General features: G+C 45.6%; 1 protein-coding gene across 1 annotated transcript in view; it reads right to left on the reverse strand.

Moving 5' to 3' along the window:
* Positions 1 to 18,039, reverse strand: part of LOC128640576 (alpha-2-macroglobulin-like) — a 58,000-nt gene extending 39,961 nt beyond the window's left edge. The window contains exon 1 of the mRNA XM_053693047.1: positions 18,020 to 18,039. Coding sequence (XP_053549022.1) covers positions 18,020 to 18,039 — 20 coding nt within the window. The remainder of the gene's footprint in view (positions 1 to 18,019) is intronic.
* Positions 18,040 to 18,424: the final 385 nt, after the last annotated feature.

Genomic DNA, 18,424 nt, shown 5'->3' on the forward strand with positions numbered 1-18,424 from the left:
AGCTATATACAGGGCAAGAAAATTATTGTAGAAACGGCCCACCAGCCTTTGCTATATTTGCAAAGTGAAAGAATAAGAGATGGGAATTTGTCAAATAGCCGCATAACATCGTGGACTCTTTCCTTGCAAGGCTGGCCATTAGAAATTCGCTACAAGCAGAATAAAAAGAATCCAGTCGCACAAGGGCTTGCTGAGCTCCACGACTGTACAGCTAGAGATCCTGGGGAAGAATTATCAGAAGATGATTTTCTGGAGGAACAATTGCTTTCCCCATATAAAATATACAATGAGGACCATTGTCAAACATTACCTTGGGTGTATGTTGATGGTTGTTCTTACCATGCCACTATAGATAATGAGCGCAGATTAGTCGCTGGCATTGGTATAACTTGGGCAAATGGATTCTCAAATATATCTATAGGTTTCAACATTGGACCAAGATCCAGCCAAGTTGCAGAACTAACTGCTGTTTTCAAAACCATTGAAATGGCTATTAAACATGGTATTCATGAATTTGTGATCATAACTGACTCAAATTATGTGCGTGACAGTTTTGTTGAATACCTGCCAACTTGGAAAAGAAATGGCATGCAGAAAAGCAATAACAAACCAGTCAAGCATGGCAAGTTGTTCTGCGAGATTGATAATCTTTTGGTATCCAATGATTTAACCATACACTGGAAAAAGACCAAGGGTCATTCCAGGGTTCTAGGTCCGGATAAGGAAGGCAATGACCTTGCGGATTCATTAGCCAAACAAGGAGCCATAACTGGAGAACTCCTTAATATTGACCACTTAATGGGTGCAGTTCAGGTAGAAGCCATTACCAGAAACCAGGCAAAACAACAGAGTGAGCCTAACTTGGTACAATGGAGTCAGGATTCTCCTAGTGAGGACCTGATCACTAGTCAAAAAGAAGCGCCCATTGTAGGCACCTTCTATAAACACATAGAAGATCCTGAAAGCAACCCCATCTCAAAAGATGATTGTATTGGCAAAGAAGATCTTAGAATTTTAATGAAATCCAGATCACAATTCAAGTTACAGGATGGTTTGTTAATTAGAACCTCCAAAACTGGCATTCAGCAATGGATAGTACCCACCAAATTCAGAGGTCTAATGCTTCAACATGCCCATGATGCTCCCACATCTGGTCATCGTGGTGCCAAACTCACGTACGAAATATTGAGTGATTATGCTTTTTGGCCACACATGTTGAAAGATGTTCAAACCTACTGTCAAGGGTGTTTAATCTGCCCACAATTCCAACCCACTGCACCAACGCATAGAGCGCCATTGCAGAAAAGGGGGATGGTAATGCCATGGTCAGATATACAAATTGATTTTATTGGTCCAGTAACAAGGTCATCAAGAGGTAACAAATACATGTTAACAGTGACATGCCTGTTCACTAAATGGGTAGAGTGCATTAGTGCACCTAACAATAGTGCTGAAACATGTGCAGCGTTGCTCATCAACCATGTATTTTCCAGATTTGGTTTACCCCAAAGAATCGAGTCAGATCGGGGGACCCACTTCACTAGCGAAGTGATGACCAAAATGTGGAAAATACTAGGGGTTAAAAGAAAGCTCCATATTGCTTATAGAGCTGCCTTAAGTGGTGGTGTAGAGCGTTACAACCAGTCCATTGTTAAAATCCTCAAAAAGTTTGTGAGTGAAACGGGTAAAGACTGGGATGTAAAACTACCTCTAGTCTTAATGGCATTAAGAGCAACTCCAAGTAATGCTACCAAGATGTCACCTTTTGAACTGATGACTGGTAGAAGAATGTTTCTACCTCAGCATCTGCTGTACCGTACATCAGACCAAAACTTGATAAACGCTGCCAATACACATCAATATGTGGAGAACCTAAGAAAGCACCTGCAATATGCATTTGCATTTGCTCAAAGGAATTTAGAAAGAGCCGCAACTGCCACTAAAACCTATTATGATCTCAAAACGTCCAAAAAGGAATATGAAATAAATGATAAAGTTTATCTTTATAACTTTGGAAGAGATCAGGTTAGGGAGAAGAAATTTCTTCCCTCATGGAAAGGTCCTTTCGTCATTACTGACAAAATATCTCCAGTGGCCTATAAAATAAGGATCCCCAAAAATGAAAGTTTCATAGATAAATGGGTCCATATCAATCAATTGCGGGCATGTCATCCCAGATCCCAACTACAAGTCATAGAGGGAGAATGAAGTGTCATATCCCCAAATGAACTAAAGACGTACTGTAGTTTAAAGATGCCCAACTGATAAACATGAAGGCTCAAAATAACAAACTTTCTACATAAGAGACTGTCTATGAGGTATACGGTTGATCCTCATCAAATACCACTGACTTTAAGCCAATTCAAATACATGTGTCCTACATCTATTTGAAGTTGGAAGGGGGATTTATGTCAGAGTATATGAATATTATGATGAATATTACATATGTATACATATATATGTATATATATATATGTATATTTTATACACTGTATATGTTAGATGAGACCTCAGGATTAATTGAACATGAGTTTGTTGAACACAGCTTCTAATCCACAGGGGGTCCCAACCCCCTTACCAGATGGGTTAGCTGGATGAATACACGTTTATCAGGATTGAAAATCAGCATAGCCTTTTGAAGCACGACCCCTGCGGTGTAAAATACACAAACATTTTTTTTTCTAAAGGAACTAACTCAGTGACCCTATTCATTTGACTATATATGCAGAGTTTTATAACTCCAAGACATTTGGTGATGAGAGAAAAATATGCTTGGAAGCCCTCTGGTATTTGTCACCTAAGTTTTGTGATTTCAAAGTAAGATGTGTTGCAAATACACAGCTAGGGGGAAGGTGACACAGATAGAGTTGGATGCATTTTGCAAGGGGAACAATGCCAGTTTTCCATGTATGTTTGGAATGATTCATGATATATATTGAAATTAAGCACATTGTATTAGGTGGATGGTTGCTGCAGGGGATATTTATATAGGAAATAAATTCATATATACATAAAAATGATATATATGTTTTGAAAACATAAAAGGTCTTACTTAGCCTCTGAGTTTTAAGAATATTTGTGGACCTAAAAGTAAATGATTAATAATACTTAATGTTACTTCAGATGGACCATAGACACATGAATGCTTAGATCATTTCTAACAATTGTTTCCATCTCTATTGCAGGCATCAATTGATATATGCAGAAATTGTCGGAGACATAGAACATATTATATTAAGTGAAAGAAAACATATTAGAATGTATAAATGCCATTAATTTCAGAATAATTGGCAGTATAAATTAATATAATACAATATAAATAATGTTAGACACATGTTTCATATCAAAATGACCAGAGAGGTAATGTGATGTTATCCATCTATGATTAATATTGGGAAAGATTCATGCAAGAAATTATGGCAGTTATTACATAGTTTAAAGACATATTTCACTGTCTAAAAATGTTTAGAAATGTTAAGGATGAATTTGTTTTGTACTGTCTGCTGCCACATAAGGGCAGATACCGGTATAGCAGTTGAGATTTAACTGCTTAAAGGATGCGTTTCCATGGTGACCAAGGGCCAATCCAAATAGACATCCCACCTAACCAATGGGATGGTCAGATCTCGTAGGGCCACTCCCATGGTTTCATCAATGAATGAAAAAGTTATTTAAGTGAATGCATGAAGGAGAAGGGGACACAGATTTTTTCTGACTTGAATGATATACTGTTGGGCGTCCAAAATACATTCATTCTGAACAAGCTGATCTACCTTTTTCTCAGTGATTGCAAAAATTTGCTTATATATTTTCTGAGATGAAACAAGGAATCCTTGGTAACTGAACTATCTATTTTGGTAACGTATATATATATATATATATATATATATATATATATATATATATATAAAAAGAAAGAGGGTTGCAATTAATATTTTAACACAGATATATGCATAATAGCTGTAGTTTATATTCAGTCTATATTGTTAAATACATATCCTTGATGCTAAATTGTTTTATCTATACAACTGTAGAGTTATAACTCAGAATTGGGTCTTTACATAAATAATATATACAATTTCTGATGTTTTTAATAGAAGTGTATATTGTACTATTGCTTAAATTAGCACTGTAAATCATATTGCTGAATGTTTGTAACTGCTATTTTAGGTCTCATTGTAATATTTTAAATGCAGCTCTGAATGAAAGATTGGTTTTAAAGTAAATTGGCATGAGCTTTGCATAGCATATTTTAAATAGTTTTTGTTTTAACGCATATAATATTGATTCATATTCTAATCATTACAAATATTTACGTATCAACATGTTCATAGTTATTTACTAATAATAAAGAATTCAGATATTTAGATTCATTTTATTGTCTTAGCAAATGTATGTTTGATTGCAGGTTTAGTTTAAAGGAAGATTGTTAAATATATTCCCTGCCATATACTTACACATTGTTTAGGGAATACTGCTAAGATTTTCATAAATATACTGACAGTATAGACAGAGCAGCAGGACACACAGGAGGGTCTGGAACACTAGAGATCCAGTGGAGGATAGACAGAGCAGCAGGACACAGGAGGGTCTGGCACACTAGAGATCCAGTTGAGGATAGACAGAGCAGCAGGACACACAGGAGTCTGGCACACTAGAGATCCAGTGGAGGACAGACAGAGCAGCAGGACACACAGGAGAGTGTGGCACACTAGAGATCCAGTGGAGGATAGACAGAGCAGCAGGACACACAGGAGTCTGGCACAATAGTGATCCAGTGGAGGATAGACAGAGCAGCAGGACACACAGGAGGGTCTGGCACACTAGAGATCCAGTGGAGGATAGACAGAGCAGCAGGACACACAGGAGGGTCTGGCACACTAGAGATCCAGTGGAGGATAGACAGAGCAGCAGGTCACACAGGAGGGTCTGGCACACTAGAGATCCAGGGTAGGATAGACAAAGCAGCAGGACACACAGAAGGCTGGCACACTAGAGATCCAGTGTAGGATAGACAGAGCAGCAGGACACACAGAAGGGTCTGGCACACTAGAGATCCAGTGGAGGATAGACAGAGCAGCAGGACACATAGGAGGGTCTGGCACACTAGAGATCCAGTGGAGGATAGACAGAGCAGCAGGACACACAGGAGTCTGGCACACTAGAGATCCAGTGGAGGATAGACAGAGCAGCAGGACACACAGAAGGCTGGCACACTAGAGATCCAGTGGAGGATAGACAGAACAGCAGAACACACAGTAGGCTGGCACACTAGAGATCCAGTGGAGGATAGACAGAGCAGCAGGACACACAGGAGGGTCTGGCACACTAGAGATCCAGTGGAGGACAGACAGAGCAGCAGGACACACAGGAGGGTCTGGCACACTAGAGATCCAGTGGAGGATAGACAGAGCAGCAGGACACACAGGAGTCTGGCACAATAGAGATCCAGTGGGGGATAGACAGAGCAGCAGGACACACAGGAGGGTCTGGCACACTAGAGATCCAGTGGAGGACAGACAGAGCAGCAGGACACACAGGAGGGTCTGGCACACTAGAGATCCAGTGGAGGATAGACAGAGCAGCAGGACACACAGGAGTCTGGCACAATAGAGATCCAGTGGAGGATAGACAGAGCAGCAGGACACACAGGAGGGTCTGGCACACTAGAGATCCAGTGGAGGATAGACAGAGCAGCAGGACACACAGGAGGGTCTGGCACACTAGAGATCCAGTGGAGGATAGACAGAGCAGCAGGACAAACAGGAGGGTCTGGCACAGTAGTGATCCATACACATCAATAGTTCAAAGAAAATCCCAACATGGAAAGCCAGGAAACATCTGTACAGAATGCCCCCTAATTACCTGTGGTCCCAACAAAGTAAGGAAATCTTTATGAACAGCTTTGAAACTGAGGAGATAATTAATCAAATTAATGCTTTCATTAATAGAAGCTACAGTTATACTCCATATGACACAAATAAAGCAACAAACAGGAAAAATAACAATAAAAATGATTGGTTTGATAAAGAATGTGCAGCCTTAAGACTTGAGGTGAGAAAATTATCAAACTTTAAACACAGAGAACCACTGCGAGAGGATCTGAGGTGCACATATAACCGTAAACTAAAAGAGTACAAAACTATCCTTAAACGCAAGAAGATAAACCACCTCAATAAAACACTCTCCCAAATTCAAGAATCAACAGATAATAATTCCTTTTGGAGCTTGTGGAAAAAATTCTCCTCAAAAGCCACTGGGCATATTCCAATCCAAGATGGTGACATATGGACAGATTATTTTCAAACATTATACAAAGATCTAGAACCTAATAAGCTCAGTATGTCACAAAAAGAAACTCATGAAAAACTGTTAAATTTACAAAATGTAATAAAGAACTATCAAACTTCTCTAGACTTCCCCTTCACACTACAGGAAGTTGCAGAAGGCATAAGGGCATTAAAACCAAGAAAAGCTTGTGGATCTGACCAAATACTAAATGAGATGCTGATTCACAGCAGCCCACAGCTCCAAGAGGCTCTCACAAAACTGTTTAATATCATCTTACAATCAGGGCACTTCCCAGAAACATGGACAGAAGGTCTGGTTACCCCAATCCACAAACATGGGGATCTAACTGACCCAAATAACTACAGGGGAGTCTGTGTAAACAGCAATGTGAGCAAACTCTTCTGCACAATCCTGAACCAGAGAATATTACAATTTCTAATAGACAGCAGAACCCTGCACATGAGTCAGATAGGTTTCCTCCCTAGACAAAGAACCACAGACCATATATTCACATTGCAAGCTATCACTAACAAGTATGTGAAAAGCTCACCAACAGGGAAGGTGTTTGCATGTTTTGTGGACTTCAAAAAAGCATTTGACTCAATCTGGCACCCTGGCCTATACATGAAATTGCTGCAAAGTGGAATTGGTGGGAAGACATATGACATAATAAAGACCATGTATTCATCCCTCAAATGTAAAGCAAAAATAAACAAACTACAAACAAAGAGCTTTGAACAAAAGAGAGGTGTCAGACAAGGATGCAGCCTCAGCCCAGCATTATTGAACCTGTACATTAATGATCTGCCCATAGAACTGGAGAAATGCACAGCACCAGGTATATCCCTGAATGGGAAGGAAATCCATTGTCTCTTATATGCAGAAGACCTGCTCATTCTGTCCCCCACAGCAGTGGGTTTGCAAGAAAAACTAGACCTACTGCAGACATACTGTAAGTCATGGGCAATGGAAGTGAATATGGAAAAAACGAAAGTCATGATTTTCCAGAAAAAGCCCAAAAATCTCCAGCAAAAACTCAAATTCCTATTGTTCTCTAAAGAGGTAGAGCACACATTAAATTATACCTATCTTGGGCTTACACTGAGTGCATCAGGAAGCTTTAAACTGGGCATCAAAACACTGCAAGAAAAAGCCCTTAGAGCCTTCCATGCAATAAAGAAGCCGCTAGCCAGTCTAAACCCTCCTACAGAACTGTTACTTAAGGTATTTGAAAGCACCATTGTACCAATCCTGCTGTATGGCTGTGAGGTCTGGGGCCCAACACTGACCCAGAACTACCGAGAATGGGACAAAACTCTCACAGAAATTGCACATCTCCAATTCTGTAAATATGCACTGCGGGTACACAGAAGCGCCCCTAACAATGGGTGCAGAGCAGAGCTGGGAAGATTCCCATTGTTGCTACCAATGCAAAAAACGGGTGTACAAATTCTGGTTTCACCTCACAAATAGTGACACAAGCACACTTTACCACCAAGCACTCTGTGACCCAGCATCAAAAGCATTTAGAGAATATACATCAGACCTGCAAAACCACATCAGCAAAAGAACAGCCCATGAGAGAGTGTCACCAAACACCTTACAAACAGCTCTGAAGGAGAGGTACACTGGGCACTGGGAGGAACAGACTGGGTAACAGAACAAGAGGGAGTGTTACAGGTCACTACAGAGAGAGTACAGACTAGCTGAGTATCTCACAAGTGTCACCAAACACCTTACACACAGCTCTGAAGGAGAGGTACACTGGGCACTGGGAGGTACAGATAGGGCAACAGAACAAGAGGGAGTGTTACAGGTAACTACAGAGAGAGTACAGACTAGCTGAGTATCTCACATGTGTCACTAAACACCTTACACACAGCTCTGAAGGAGAGCTACACTGGGCACTGGGAGGTTCAGACTGGGTAACAGAACAAGAGGGAGTGTTACAGGTCACTACGGAGAGAGTACAGACTAGCTGAGTATCTCACATGTGTCACCAAACACCTTACACACAGCTCTGAAGGAGAGGTACACTGGGCACTGGGAGGAAAAGATAGGGTAACAGAACAAGAGGGAGTGTTACAGGTCACTACAGAGAGAGTACAGACTAGCTGAGTATCTCACATGTGTCACTAAACACCTTACACACAGCTCTGAAGGAGAGGTACACTGGGCACTGGGAGGTACAGCCTGGGTAACAGAACAAGAGGGAGTGTTACAGGTCACTACAGAGTACAGACTAGCTGAGTATCTCACGTGTGTCACTAAACACCTTACACACAGCTCTGAAGGAGAGATACACTGAGCACTGGGAGGTACAGACTGGGTAACAGAACAAGAGGGAGTGTTACAGGTCACTACAGAGAGAGTACAGACTAGCTGAGTATCTCACATGTGTCACTAAACACCTTACACACAGCTCTGAAGGAGAGGTACACTGGGCACTGGGAGGTACAGACTGGGTAACAGAACAACAGGGAGTGTTACAGGTCACTACAGAGAGAGTACAGACTAGCTGAGTATCTCACACGTCACCAAACACCTTACACACAGCTCTGAAGGAGAGGTACACTGGGCACTGGGAGGAACAGATAGGGCAACAGAACAAGAGGGAGTGTTACAGGTCACTACAGAGAGAGTACAGACTAGCTGAATATCTCACATGTGTCACTAAACACCTTACAAACAGCTCTGAGGGAGAGCTACACTGGGCACTGGGAGGTACAGACTGGGTAACAGAACAAGAGTGAGTGTTACAGGTCACTACAGAGAGAGTACAGACTAGCTGAGTATCTCACGTGTCACTAAACACCTTACACACAGCTCTGAAGGAGAGGTACACTGGGCACTGGGAGGAACAGATAGGGTAACAGAACAAGAGGTAGTGTTACAGGTCTCTACAAAGAGAGTACAGACTAGCTGAGTATCTCACATGTGTCACCAAACACCTTACAAACAGCTCTGAAGGAGAGGTACACTGGGCACTGGGAGGTACAGACTGGGTAACAGAACAAGAGGGAGTGTTACAGGTCACTACAGAGAGAGTACAGACTAGCTGAGTATCTCACATGTGTCACTAAACACCTTACACACAGCTCTGAAGGAAAGGTACACTGGGCACTGGGAGGTACAGCCTGGGTAACAGAACAAGAGGGAGTGTTACAGGTCACTACAGAGTACAGACTAGCTGAGTATCTCACATGTGTCACTAAACACCTTACAAACAGCTCTGAAGGAGAGGTACACTGGGCACTGGGAGGTACAGACTGGGTAACAGAAAAAGAGGGAGTGTTACAGGTCACTACAGAGAGAGTACAGACTAGCTGAGTATCTCACAAGTGTCACCAAACACCTTACACACAGCTCTGAAGGAGAGCTACACTGGGCACTGGGAGGTACAGACTGGGTAACAGAACAAGAGGGAGTGTTATAGGTCACTACAGAGAGAGTACAGACTAGCTGAGTATCTCACATGTGTCACTAAACACCTTACACACAGCTCTGAAGGAGAGGTACACTGGGCACTGGGAGGTACAGCCTGGGTAACAGAACAAGAGGGAGTGTTACAGGTCACTACAGAGTACAGACTAGCTGAGTATCTCACATGTGTCACTAAACACCTTACAAACAGCTCTGAAGGAGAGGTACACTGGGCACTGGGAGGTACAGACTGGGTAACAGAACAAGAGGGAGTGTTACAGGTCACTACAGAGAGAGTACAGACTAGCTGAGTATCTCACAAGTGTCACCAACCCAAAGCACAGACAGATAATCACTAAATACAGAATCTCTGACCACCAGCTGGAAATAGAGACTGGCAGATATCAGACAAAATGGAGACCCAGGGCAGCCAGACAATGTGCACAGTGTGACAGTGGGGACATAGAGACTGAAGTGCACTTCCTCTTGTGCTGTACAAGATACAAACTCTTAAGGGATAAATACTTCCCAAAAATAATGAGAGAAATAACAGACTTCCCACAAATGTCTGAACAAGAAAGACTATCAGGCCCATTTATCAAGCTCCGTACGGAGCTTGAAGGGCCGTGTTTCTGGCGAGTCTTTAGACTCACCAGAAACACAACTTATGAAGCAGCGGTCTAAAGACCGCTGCTCCATAACCCTGTCCGCCTGCTCTGAGCAGGCGGACAGGAATCGCCGGAAATCAACCCGATTGAGTACGATCGGGTTGATTGACACCTCCCTGCTGGCGGCCGATTGGCCGCGTGTCTGCAGGGGGCGGCGTTGCACCAGCAGCTCTTGTGAGCTGCTGGTGCAATGTTAAATGCGGAGAGCGTATTGCTCTCCGCATTTAACGAGGTCTTGCGGACCTGATCTGCAGTGTCGGATCAGGTCCGCAAGCCCTTTGATAAATTGGGGCCTATGTGTACTCTTAGGAGAAAACAACAAAGCTACAAGGATAGTAGCAAGATATGTAGCAGACTGTCACATGACCAGAACCCCCAATCAGATTATATGAACTATCATATTTACCCACTATACTCCTACTTTATAAATTGTTATTGATCTGTTTCATTGTAAGATTACTTTGGCAACACATTTAATAATGTCATGCTAATAAAGTATTCTTGACTTGACTTGACTTGATCCAGTGGAGGATAGACAGAGCAGCAAGACACACAGGAGGGTCTGGCACACTAGAGATCCAGTGGAGGATAGACAGAGCAGCAGGATACACAGGAGTCTGGCACACTCAAGATCCAGTGGAGGATAGACAGAGCAGCAGGACACACAGGAGGGTCTGGCACACTATAGATCCAGTGGAGGATAGACAGAGCAGCAAGACACACAGGAGGGTCTGGCACACTAGAGATCCAGTGGAGGATAGACAGAGCAGCAGGACACACAGGTGGTCTGGCACACTAGAGATCCAGTGGAGGATAGACAGAGCAGCAGGATACACAGGAGTCTGGCACACTCGAGATCCAGTGGAGGATAGACAGAGCAGCAGGACACACAGGAGGGTCTGGTACACTAGAGATCCAGTGGAGGATAGACAGAGCAGCAGGACACACAGGAGGGTCTGGCACACTAGAGATCCAGTGGGAGGATAGACAGAGCAGCAGGACACACAGGAGGCTGGCACACTAGAGATCCAGTGGAGGATATGCAGAGCAGCAGGTCACACAGGAGGTCTGGCACACTAGAGATCCAGTAGAGGATAGAAAGAACAGCAGAACACACAGGAGGTCTGGCACACTAGAGATCCAGTGGAGGATACAAAGAGCAGCAGGACACACAGGAGGCTGGCACACGAGAGATCCAGTGGAGGACAGACAGAACAGCACGACACACAGGAGGCTGAAACATTAGAGATCCAGTGGAGGATATGCAGAGCAGCAGAACACACAGGAGGCTGGCACAGCTGAGATCCAGTGGAGGACAGACAGAGCAGCAGGACACAGGAGGATCTGGCACACTAGAGATCCAGTGGAGGATAGACAGAGCAGCAGGACTCAGGAGGATCTGGCACACCAGAGATCCAGTGGAGGACAGACAGAACAGCAGGACTCAGGAGGATCTGGCACACCAGAGATCCAGTGGAGGATAGACAGAGCAGCAGGACACAGGAGGGTCTGGCACACTAGAGATCCAGTGGAGGATAGACAGAGCAGCAGGACACAGGAGGGTCTGGCACACTAGAGATCAAGTGGAGGATAGACAGAGCAGCAGGAAACAGGAGGGTCTGGCACACTAGAGATCCAGTGGAGGGTAGACATAGCAGCAGGACACAGGAGGCTGGGACACTAGAGATCCAGTGGAGGACAGACAGAGCAGCAGGACACAGGAGGCTGGGACACTAGAGATCCAGTGGAGGACAGACAGAGCAGCAGGACACAGGAGGGTCTGGCACACTATAGATCCAGTGGAGGATAAACAGAGCAGCAGGACACAGGAGGGTCTGGCACACTATAGATCCAGTGGAGGATAGACAGAGCAGCAGGACACAGGAGGCTGGGACACTAGAGATCCAGTGGAGGACATACAGAGCAGCAGGACACAGGAGGGCCTGGCACACTAGAGATCCAGTGGAGGATAGACAGAGCAGCAGGACACAGGAGGGTCTGGCACACTATAGATCCAGTGGAGGATAGACAGAGTAGCAGGACACAGGAGGGTCTGGCACACTATAGATCCAGTGGAGGATAGACAGAGCAGCAGGACACAGGAGGGCCTGGCACACTAGAGATCCAGTGGAGGATAGACAGAGCAGCAGGACACAGGAGGGTCTGGCACACTATAGATCCAGTGGAGGATAGACAGAGTAGCAGGACACAGGAGGGTCTGGCACATTATAGATCCAGTGGAGGACAGACAGAGCAGCAGGACACACAGGAGGGCCTGGCACACTAGAGATCCAGTAGAGGATAGACAGAGCAGCAGGACACAGGAGGCTGGTACACTAGAGATCCAGTAGAGGATAGACAGAGCAGCAGGATAAACAGGAGGCTGGGACACTAGAGATCCAGTGGAGGATAGACAAAACAGCAGAACACACAGGAGGGTCTGGCACACTAGAGATCCAGTGGAGGATAGACAGAGCAGCAGGACACATAGGAAGCTGGTACACTAGAGATCCAGTGAAGGATAGACAGAGCAGCAGGAGACAGGAGGCTGGCACACTAGAGATCCAGTGGAGGATAGACAGAGCAGCAGGACACACAGGAAGATGGCACACTAGAGATCCAGTGAAGGATAGACAGAGCAGCAGGACACACAGGAGGATCTGGCACACTAGAGATCCAGTGGAGGATAGACAGAGCAGCAGGACACACAGGAGGATCTGGCACACTAGAGATCCAGTGGAGGATAGACAGAGCAGCAGGACACAGGAGGGTCTGACACACTAGAGATCCAGTGGAGGATAGACAGAGCAGCAGGACACACAGGAGGGTCTGACACACTAGAGATCCAGTGGAGGATAGACAGACCAGCAGGACACACAGGAGGGTCTGACACACTAGAGATCCAATGGAGGATAGACAGAGCAGCAGGACACACAGGAGGGTCTTGCACAATAGAGATCCAGTGGAGGATAGACAGAGCAGCAGGACACACAGGAGGCTGGCACACTATAGATCCAGTGGAGGATAGACAGAGCAGCAGGACACATAGGAGGCTGGCACACTATAGATCCAGTGGAGGATAGACAGAGCAGCAGGACACACAGGAGGATCTGGCACACTATAGATCCAGTGGAGGATAGACAGAGCAGCAGGACACATAGGAGGCTGGCACACTATAGATCCAGTGGAGGATAGACAGAGCAGCAGGACACACAGGAGGATCTGGCACACTAGAAATCCAGTGAAGAATAGACAGAGCAGCAGGACACATAGAAGGCTGGCACACTAGAGTTTCAGTGAAGGATAGACAGAGCAGCAGGACACACAGGAGGCTGGCACACTAGAGATCCAGTGGAGGATAGACAGAGCAGCAGGACACACAGGAGTCTGGCACACTAAAAATCCAGTGGAGGATAGACAGAGCAGCAGGACACACAGGAGGCTGGCACACTAGAGATCCAGTGGAAGATAGACAGAACAGCAGGACACACAGGAGGCTGGAACATTAGAGATCCAGGGGAGGATATGCAGAGCAGGAGGACACACAGGAGGCTGGCACACTAGAGATCCAGTGGAGGACAGACAGATCAGCAGGACACACAGGAGGCTGGCACACTAGAGATCCAGTGGAGGACAGACAGAGCAGCAGGACACACAGGAGGCTGGCACACTAGAGATCCAGTGGAGGACAGACAGAGCAGCAGGACACACAGGAAGATGGCACAGTTGAGATCCAGTGGAGGATAGACAGAGCAGCAGGACACACAGGATGGTCTGGCACACTAGAGATCCAGTGGAGGATAGACAGAGCAGCAGGACACACAGGAGGCTGGCACACTAGAGATCCAGTGGAGGATAGACAGAGCAGCAGGACACACAGGAGTCTGGCACACTAGAGATCCAGTGGAGGATAGACAGAGCAGCAGGACACACAGGAGGCTTGCACACTAGAGATCCAATGGAGGATAGACAGAGCAGCAGGACACACAGGAGTCTGGCACACTAGAGATCCAGTGGGGGATAGACAGAGCAGCAGGACACATAGAAGGCTGGCACACTAAAGATCCAGTGGAGGATAGACAGAGCAGGAGGTCTGGCACACTAGAGATCCAGTGGAGGATAGACAGAGCAGCAGGACACACAGGAAGATGGCACAGTTGAGATCCAGTGGAGGATAGACAGAACAGCAGGACACACAGGAGGCTGGAACATTAGAGATCCAGGGGAGGATATGCAGAGCAGGAGGACACACAGGAGGCTGGCACACTAGAGATCCAGTGGAGGACAGACAGAGCAGCAGGACACACAGGAGGCTGGCACACTAGAGATCCAGTGGAGGACAGACAGAGCAGCAGGACACACAGGAAGATGGCACAGTTGAGATCCAGTGGAGGATAGACAGAGCAGCAGGACACACAGGAGGCTGGCACACTAGAGATCCAGTGGAGGATAGACAGAGCAGCAGGACACACAGGAGTCTGGCACACTATAGATCCAGTGGAGGATAGACAGAGCAGCAGGACACACAGGAGGCTTGCACACTAGAGATCCAATGGAGGATAGACAGAGCAGCAGGACACACAGGAGTCTGGCACACTAGAGATCCAGTGGGGGATAGACAGAGCAGCAGGACACATAGAAGGCTGGCACACTAAAGATCCAGTGGAGGATAGACAGAGCAGGAGGTCTGGCACACTAGAGATCCAGTGGAGGATAGACAGAGCAGCAGGACACACAGGAAGATGGCACAGTTGAGATCCAGTGGAGGATAGACAGAACAGCAGGACACACAGGAGGCTGGAACATTAGAGATCCAGGGGAGGATATGCAGAGCAGGAGGACACACAGGAGGCTGGCACACTAGAGATCCAGTGGAGGACAGACAGAGCAGCAGGACACACAGGAGGCTGGCACACTAGAGATCCAGTGGAGGACAGACAGAGCAGCAGGACACACAGGAAGATGGCACAGTTGAGATCCAGTGGAGGATAGACAGAGCAGCAGTACACACAGGAGGCTGGCACACTAGAGATCCAGTGGAGGATAGACAGAGCAGCAGCACACAGGAGGCTGGAACACTAGAGATCCAGTGGAGGATAGACAGAGCAGCAGGACACACAGGAGGCTTGCACACTAGAGATCCAGTGGAGGGATGTGTATATTCACAAAAACACGGAGTTCCGGAGGAGGAGCCTGCGTTCAGGTTGTGTAACGCAAGCACCTGTGTCCTGCAGGTAACCCACTGGCGGTGATTTTCCGCGCGCCAGGGCCCTCTGCAACTGAGGAGAAGAGACCTGCATCCGGCTTGAAGTGTTTACCAAGCCCCGAGGGATTCCCGAAGCGCCTGCTATCTGCGCTGATTTAACATATCTTAACTCAGAAGCCCCACGCAGGACATCGCGTGCAGGAGCTACTCTATGCCTCACCACCTCCAGCGGCAGTCCCCCCTCTCCCACCGAAGCTGCGTGAGAGGGGGTAGATAGCCCGAAGATATCTGTCTGCATACAGGGTACTGAGCGCCCTTACCTGTTCTCCCCCCCCCCCACACCGGTGCTGCGCGGGGGGAGAAGAAACAGCTTCTCAGAACAAGCACAGCACTGTTGGTTTACAGCTCAGGAGTGTGTCCGCTTGGGTCGCGGTCGGGTCCGGTGGGACCGGCGGGTCTACAGGCAACTGCCTTTTCACTGGCTTGCTGCCCAGGGTCTCTCCTTGGCGACTATTGTATTCTTTCTAGAGTCTGGAGCTTCGGAGAAAGGGGAACAGAGTCGCCATTGTATCTTGTCCCTCTGGCTGTGGAGGCCGGCTTTCATTTGTCTGGCGGGCGTTGAGGCTGGACACGAGTATCGTGGGGCACCAGCCCACTCTAAATGAGTCACGGATCTCTCACTCCCTTGTGTAAGGTCAGTAAGCACAATTCTCTCCTACTCCCGGGACACAATCATCTTACCTATGCCCAGCGCCCCCAAGCACACAAAAGATCAACGGCTAACACTGAAGGTAATAATCTGGAAGAGGGGTGAGTGCAGAACAGCTGTAAGCTTGGTACTTTATTCTATCTCACACATATGTACTCTGTGAGCGATATCTGTTCTAAAGGCACCTAAGGGTTTGTTGAGCCCTCTTTGTTTTCCCTGCTTGCAGTTACCCCCAAGATAAAAATGCAAAATTAGAACGGAACTGTAAACAGACACAAACTGGGGTCCTAGCTCCCTGCTCAGTCTTCTCACCCTGTAGGAGAAAGCAGGGGTTTAATTTGATAGTAAAATTCCTTCTTAAAATAATCTTGTTTGAGTCAAGATCTGTATTTGCTGGGAGTCAATGGTTTAAGGTTTGGAATCCCCTGGGAAAGTCTTATTTGCCTCAATCTAAAAGACATTGCCCTAAAGGGTGACCTGGGACTTTGTAACACCATTTGCAAGTACTTGAGGAACACTACTGCTTAAAAATAACTGGACAAGATTTGGTCACGGCCCAGGGGGCAATATTCCTCTTAAATCCTTATTATCTAAGGCAGTGATTTTTAACCTTTTTTTTGCCGTGGCACACTTTTTTACATTAAAAAATCCTGTGGCACACCACCATCCCAAAATTTAAAAAAAATCACACATTGTAGCCTAATACAGCATATATATATACACATACACACAAACACACACATACTGTATGTATTGTGCTGTTATGCCATGCCTCCTACAAACTACCCCTGCACTGGGAGTAAAAAACAAGCAAAGTTTAAAAAATATGTCACACTGTTGTCAGTCTGCCGTGGCACACCTGAGGATCTCTCATGGCACACTAGTGTGCCACGGCACACTGGTTGAAAAACACTGATCTAAGGCACAAGGATAACATGTTAAAGCTTTGTTAAGATAAGCATTCTCTAAGCCATCTGTTTTTTGCTAGGATTAATTATCAATGGATTATAGGCGTTATGTTTCTGTGTATCAAATTAATTAATGGCCCTGAAGCATGAGCTGTTAAAATTATATTGGAAGTATATAATTTCTTTATCTTTTTATGCATACAATGTGAAGTTGATCAATATGATTCAAGCTGCTGGTGATTATTAACTCTTAACAGCGAAAAGTCTCACATGTTTTAAAGGATCATTGCTATCCTCAGGGGTAAATTGATTTAGGTAAAGCTAATATTACTTTGTGAATACTGTTCCATCGGGGACATCTAAGTTAAGAAGGTTCCCTTTGGGGAAAATCTTGATAGACCAAAAGGTGTATTAAATTATTAAAGGGCTCTGTTTTAGTCAAAGCGCAGCAATCTTATAGTTTATTCTCTGGGAGAGAATAACCCTGGTCGGCCTAGATCACTTTCTTTCTTCACAGTCACTATTAAAACACCTCCCTTATACTTTTCCCGGACCCTTCACTTTTCTTCTTCCCCCCTTTTTTTTTTTTCCCGTTTAGTCACTTATTCACTTGAGTTCACTAGGATTTTATCACTTTAAGACACAGCACATTTTTTTCCCCCTAGGAGGGAGGGAAGGAGAGGGAGGAGGGGGGGTTGATTATTCTGTTCTCTCTCTCCTCTTCCTCTTTCCCTTCCCTTTTTCCCTTTCTCCTCACTTTCCTTTTTAGCTGCACTCATTTATGGATAGATTTTTAAATTTACCAACCACTCACAAAAGCACTCCGCCGGCCATGGCATCCAGACCCAGGGAAAGGAAGAACAAAGCTCCGCCAGAAACCTTAGTTGAACTGCACCCTGAACCTAGCTCTGCCAGAAGGATCAGCGTGGGCACAGACTCGCAAGGGCTAGTGAATAGTATCTTAGAAGCCTTGAACCCGAAATTTGACTCACTCAGGTTAGAAATAAAACATGACTTAAATTCGCTATCTAATGAGGTTAAGCAATTTACGATGAGAATCGAAGAAGCGGAGCAAAGAGTCTCCGACCTTGAAGATCTCACATCAGCCCAAAGCACCAAAATACAGACAAATACTAGTTCCATTAGAGAATTACAGAACAAGATCGAAGATCTAGAAAATCGATCAAGAAGGAATAATGTCAGGGTAATTGGGGTCCCT

The sequence above is a fragment of the Bombina bombina genome, chromosome 9 (genome assembly GCF_027579735.1).
Source record: "Bombina bombina isolate aBomBom1 chromosome 9, aBomBom1.pri, whole genome shotgun sequence".
Classification (NCBI taxonomy): domain Eukaryota; kingdom Metazoa; phylum Chordata; class Amphibia; order Anura; family Bombinatoridae; genus Bombina; species Bombina bombina.